The sequence below is a fragment of the Coffea arabica genome, chromosome 10c, assembly GCF_036785885.1.
Source record: "Coffea arabica cultivar ET-39 chromosome 10c, Coffea Arabica ET-39 HiFi, whole genome shotgun sequence".
In the NCBI taxonomy this organism is placed as follows: Eukaryota; Viridiplantae; Streptophyta; class Magnoliopsida; order Gentianales; family Rubiaceae; genus Coffea; species Coffea arabica.
Genome location: NC_092329.1, coordinates 52,627,351 through 52,632,591, shown reverse-complemented (window position 1 = coordinate 52,632,591; position 5,241 = coordinate 52,627,351). Strand labels below are relative to the sequence as shown.

The 5,241-nt window shown below is 37.6% G+C and overlaps 2 protein-coding genes across 2 annotated transcripts; one reads left to right on the top strand and one right to left on the bottom strand.

Annotated features, from left to right (window-relative positions):
* Window positions 1-200: 200 nt before the first annotated feature.
* Window positions 201-2,838, top strand: LOC113713713 (uncharacterized). The gene is made up of 4 exons (XM_027237503.2): window positions 201-496; window positions 631-746; window positions 1,184-1,582; window positions 2,586-2,838. Exons 1-3 carry the CDS (start codon window positions 355-357, stop codon window positions 1,478-1,480), a joined length of 555 nt encoding a protein of 184 aa, XP_027093304.2. The 5' UTR covers window positions 201-354; the 3' UTR covers window positions 1,481-1,582; window positions 2,586-2,838.
* Window positions 2,839-3,195: 357 nt separating this feature from the next.
* On the bottom strand, window positions 3,196-4,906 carry LOC113713712 (uncharacterized). Its single transcript, XM_027237501.2, has 2 exons — window positions 4,631-4,906; window positions 3,196-4,440 (listed from the first exon to the last, which is right to left on the bottom strand). The coding sequence occupies exons 1-2, from the start codon at window positions 4,773-4,775 to the stop codon at window positions 3,383-3,385; spliced, it is 1,203 nt and encodes a 400-aa protein (XP_027093302.2). The 5' UTR covers window positions 4,776-4,906; the 3' UTR covers window positions 3,196-3,382.
* Between the last annotated feature and the right edge of the window lie 335 nt (window positions 4,907-5,241).

Below are 5,241 nucleotides of genomic sequence, written 5' to 3'. Positions count from 1 at the left end.
TCACACACATAATCCCACTGTTCTTTGCATTCTGTTTTCAAAAAATTTATTCACAGACAAAATCATTGCACCTTTTACTGTAAAAAACATGACTCTAATTGCTATTATCATATGCTACACATTCTACAATGTCACAGTACCACATTGTGCCCACCATTCAAACTCTTCCCGTGAAAAGCCAAACACCGCTGACAACTCTTTAAAACCCCTCCACCCCACTTCACAGTCCACCAGCAAGCACACGCACACAACACATAGTGATACTGCACCTGCACAAACACACACTTCTCTGGCTACTTTTTTCTAACAGACCATTTTCTTGATTCACAAAGACAAGAATATAGTAAGAGCTAAATGGGAGCTCCATCCATGATGGGATTTTTCTTCAGTCTTGTTTTTGTGATTCTACATTTCCAAATTGCTCAACAGGCAACAGTTGTAGTTGATGGTGTCTCAGAATGGAGAAATCCTACTGTTCAAATTGGAGACTCTGTCAGTAAGTACTAAGCAGTCATCACATGATCCCTCCTTCAGAAACTCTAATTAATTGTTTATTTACCAGTATCATAATATATATAACATTGTCACGAAATTAAATTAACTTTGGTGTCTGTCTTTCTTGATTTTCAGTTTTTCAGCACAAGTATCACTACAACCTCTACATTTTCCAGAATCATGAAGCCTTCAGTCTCTGCAACTTCAAGCAAGCCACTCTTCTCACCAAATCCAATTCCACTTCGTACACAGTAATTCTCTCTTTCCTTCTGCATGTGTGTGTATTTTCGTGCAAGATGTTACTTTAGAGTTCTTGGAGAAATAAACGGGGTGTATTACTGTAATTTAGTTATAAGCTGGACCGATATTCTCCATGTACTTTGCTGATTGCTAATTCCATCTTCTTAAAGAAATGTACTGCTACTAACTAAAAAATGGCACCACGTTTTCAATTTGATGGTAACTTTTCTGGCATGAGCGTCTAATTCAAGAATGGATGCAAACTAGCTCTATTACTTGCTTATTATTACCATCTTCTTTTTAAAAAAAAAAAAAAAATAGTGGTTTACTCACTAAAAAGTGAACCCATGAAACGAGTTTGTCAGTAAATTTTCTTACTGTGCATGTTTTATTCAAGAATGGATGTAAAATATTACTAACAATTTTCTTGTTTTCTTGTGAAATTTAGTGGCACCCTTCAAGAAAAGGTTTCTTCTACTTCTCATTCAACAATGGCTCTAACAAAGCATGTCAAGAAGGCCAAAAATTTGCTGTTCAGGTCACTTTGTCAGCCCCGCCTGTAAATCAGGCCTCATCACCACCTGATCTGTCCCCAATGGCGGCGCCACCCCGAAGTTCTGGTGGCGTCGTGGCGTCTTCTCCAGCATTTCCTTGGCCTTTTAGGCCTAGAGATGTCACTTCACCTAGTCCTGCACCAAGTGAAATGTTTCCTGCCACCAGCCCCATGGTGCCTGATAAAAGTTGAATTCCGTTTATCAATAGCAATCCTGCTGTACCTCTACCGACTGGCGAAGTCGATACTGCTACAATTCGGCCTTTCCCCGTTTCTGGAAGTTACGAAAGAAAGGTAAAGAAGCCCTTTAGTTTGCGTAGTTGCATATTCATCGCATAGTGGCAGTGCTATTTTTTCTAATGAATAGTCGGAAAGTACAAAATCTTGTTTCGGTTGGTTTAAATTGTTAAGCAGGAATAAGCTAGTTGAGGCATACCTGTGAAGTTTACTTATTCAGCATATTAATGTCTGTAAACTTTGGATCAATTGTTTCTAGTATTAATTAAATTCTTGTCATGATTTGGGAAAAGAAAATTGGAATGGAATTTACATGATTGGCATTTGAAAGACTAATAAATTGCACACCTGGGTAGACCGGATCTTTGAAGACTGGATGTACCCAAGTTTTGACCAGTTAGTCGACTTGTTAAACAGTTTTCATCTGGTGATTTATAGATTTACCATGCTCTGAATGTAAGTCCCAGTGTCACCCATGCAGCTTATGTGACCAATTGGTTTAGAGTTTCTATGTATTTCTGCCATTGTGCGCAAAAATAAACATGAAGGAGAAAACAAAAACTTAGGGATGCAATATTTCAGGCAAAGTATTGGATTCAAACTGCCAAATGGTGTCAACTTTTAGATGTGCAGAAAGAATTTTGCCCAAAAGAACACTTCACGTGCAATTCATCTCATTCTGATATCCTTAAGTAGACCACAAAGGAGAGAAAGATAAAGAATTTTTTTTTAAAAAAAAAAGATAGAGAGAAGAAGAAATCCATAAATCTTCATAACCTTCTTCAATCTGTATTTTGATGTTTAGTCTGTGCATCATAGTTCACCTGGCAAAAGAAAAATTTTAAATGTGACCAATTTCGTGATTTTAGATGTGATGAATAATGGGAGATCAAACATTATAATTATAAGTAGGTTAATTTTTGTCTCTTGCATGCCAAATTACACTAAAGTGAGATTTTTGAGATTTTTTTTTTCCTTTTTGGTGACTTCGTGATCATTGCATTTTGCAGCTTTATGATTGTTTTCCTGATTGAAACCCTTTTGCTTGATGATAATGCAGGTGGTTAGGGTACTAGCAGTTCCAAGAGCTTTGTGCTGTATCATTTTACTGATGCTGCTATGAAATTAAGAAAGGCACTGAGTGAGAGAATGATGGTGAGAATGTAAATTCAAAAGGGAAAAAAATGAGTTGGGCTTAAATGCAGTGGGAACTGTAGCTTTAAATTTAAAGTAGCTTTAAGGGCGATAATCATACCATGTAATATTGCTATCTTTTGACCCTACTTTAGAATCATTAGCACTTTGTTCTTTAATCTTTAGCTTTGGCCACCAATCCATTGCTTCATTGTCATTTTTATAGGTTTCGTCTTAACTTATCTTCTTCTTTTGAGTGCTTTTCACCGAGTATTTGACTCTTGGTTAGCTAGTGACAGCAAGAAAGCACACAAATGATTGGATAGCAATGAAACATATAATTACAGACGTATGGAAGAGAGAGAACACTTGCTCAGGTAACCACATAGAGATAAGAAACAGGGAATGCTGGAATTAATTGAATTAGAATCCATCAACATAAAAAAGCCTGGATGGATCAAGAATAATGAGGTCAATGAGCAAATCAAAACTCAAGAACTTGAAGACTATGTCAATGCTCAATAATCCCATGGGACTGCATGACGATTTAATAGACACTTTATTGCTTGGATAAGGTATTTAATCCCTAGCGTTCCATCATCAACAAATGTATGTGTAAATGGTTTTCAGGATTAAGTGGAATTTAACCTGTCAGCTCCTATGACAAAGCTATCGTTCTATATAGTTGCTGCGCAGAGTATATAATTGCTACAATGGTGTTGGCTATTCTTTCCTTTTCCCTTGATGGCTTTTTTTTCTTATGAATTGAATGACAAACACTACAAGGGACAATAGTAAGGCAGATCCTGCAAGAATAGGAGCACACATTTTGCATCTTCCCCTGTGCTTCTCAATCCTTGATGGCCTATCTTCTTGAACCTCATCAGGAGGTTTAACTAAAGCGGATTCTTCTTCTTCTTCTGCTTCTTGAGTGCCACTTTCTTTTCCATCAACTTGATCACGTTTATGGTGATTTTGGTCGATGACTTCAGTCAAAGGCTCAGGCTGTTCATGTTTTCTTTCCATATCTCCTTCAACACCTTGGCTTTTTTCTTCCTTTTCCAACTCTTGCGCCTGCATCACACTTTCCCTTTGAGATGTTTCGCCCGTGGCGAGATGGCTTGCAGGGGATTTACCACTTCCTTCTCCATTCGCTACATCTGGAGAACTTTTCGCTTCCTCAACTGTTCCTTCATGATCTTCTGACGGCCTCTTCAGCCTTTCATTCTGGTCTAGTTGATGTTCTTTCATTTCCTCTTTCTTCATATCATGAACCTCCGCCACCTGAGTTTCTTCAGGCGGTGCAACATCGAAGCCAGCTTCTTTAGGTTCTTCACTGGTTGCAATTTCAGGAACTTCTGAATATTCTTCTTCTGCTAAGCCACTTCCCTCGGCATGTTCTGCCTCTGCTTCTTGATCTTTTGCTTGCATCTCATCTTCTTGTTTAGGGACCTCATCAGGCACTATCTCCAAAGTTTCTGACCCCTCTCTAGCAAGCTCCTGTTCCTGCACCTCCTCAATGTCGAACCCTCGAATTCCCTTATCTTTCTTCGGCATTGAAATAGTCAATATGCATTCATCCGCATTATACTTTGCTTTGATTTTATCCAAGATCACCCCATCAGGGATCTTGAAAGCCTTCCTGAATCTCCTAATTTCTGTTTCTTTTCTGTACAATCTCCATTCCACCATTACAGTCTCCTGAATTTCCATTTCACCACTTATTATTATTCGAGTCCCGTCCTCATTGATCTCAATCTTAATATTCTGTTTCCTATGCCCTGAAATTTTCAAAACATATTTTAACATAATGATACAATCCAAAATCACCAAGTGAAAATGTCAAAATGTGCAGACGAGACCTTATTAGTCTAGTCGAAATAAATAATGAGGATTAGGCTCAAGACTAATTCTCTTAAATTCAACATCCTGAAGAAAAAAAGAGATGCAAATGAGGAAGAATGAGCATACCTTTGAGATGGGCAGTGAGGAAGAACTTACTATCTGTTTCTGTAGAAATGAAAACAGGACCAGTACGATCCTTGTAAAATTGAAAATCAGCTAAGCAAAATTCATCTGCAACTCTTCTAAGCTTAAGTCCCAATTCAAGATCCATTTTTGGCTACTTGAAAAATAATGCTATGCCCATATACATGCACCTATATAAACATGTACCATAATTCACATGGCAAAACTTAACTGTGTTAGTAAAGTATATGTGCTTTGCTTCATCTGGTGTGTTATTATGGACATGGACGGCTTTCAACATTTAAAAAGTCGATTGCTTGCTTGGGATGCTTGATCGCACAGCCTCCTTGGGAAGTAATGTTCTTACACTTGATTTTTCCAATTCATTTCACTTTCCAACAATAAAATAAACAGGTTGAAGATTACATTTAGTTATGTTTCTTTTGATTTCTCATTTTACTATTGAACGCTCATAACCCTTTTGTAGAAAAAGGGCGTATGACAGAATACACCAGCCCAGAACCAGTAATAAACTCTGAAAAATATAACTAAGAATGAACTGCATTCAACAAGAAAACAACTTCTCTTATTGTCTTGCCCACATCAGATACAAT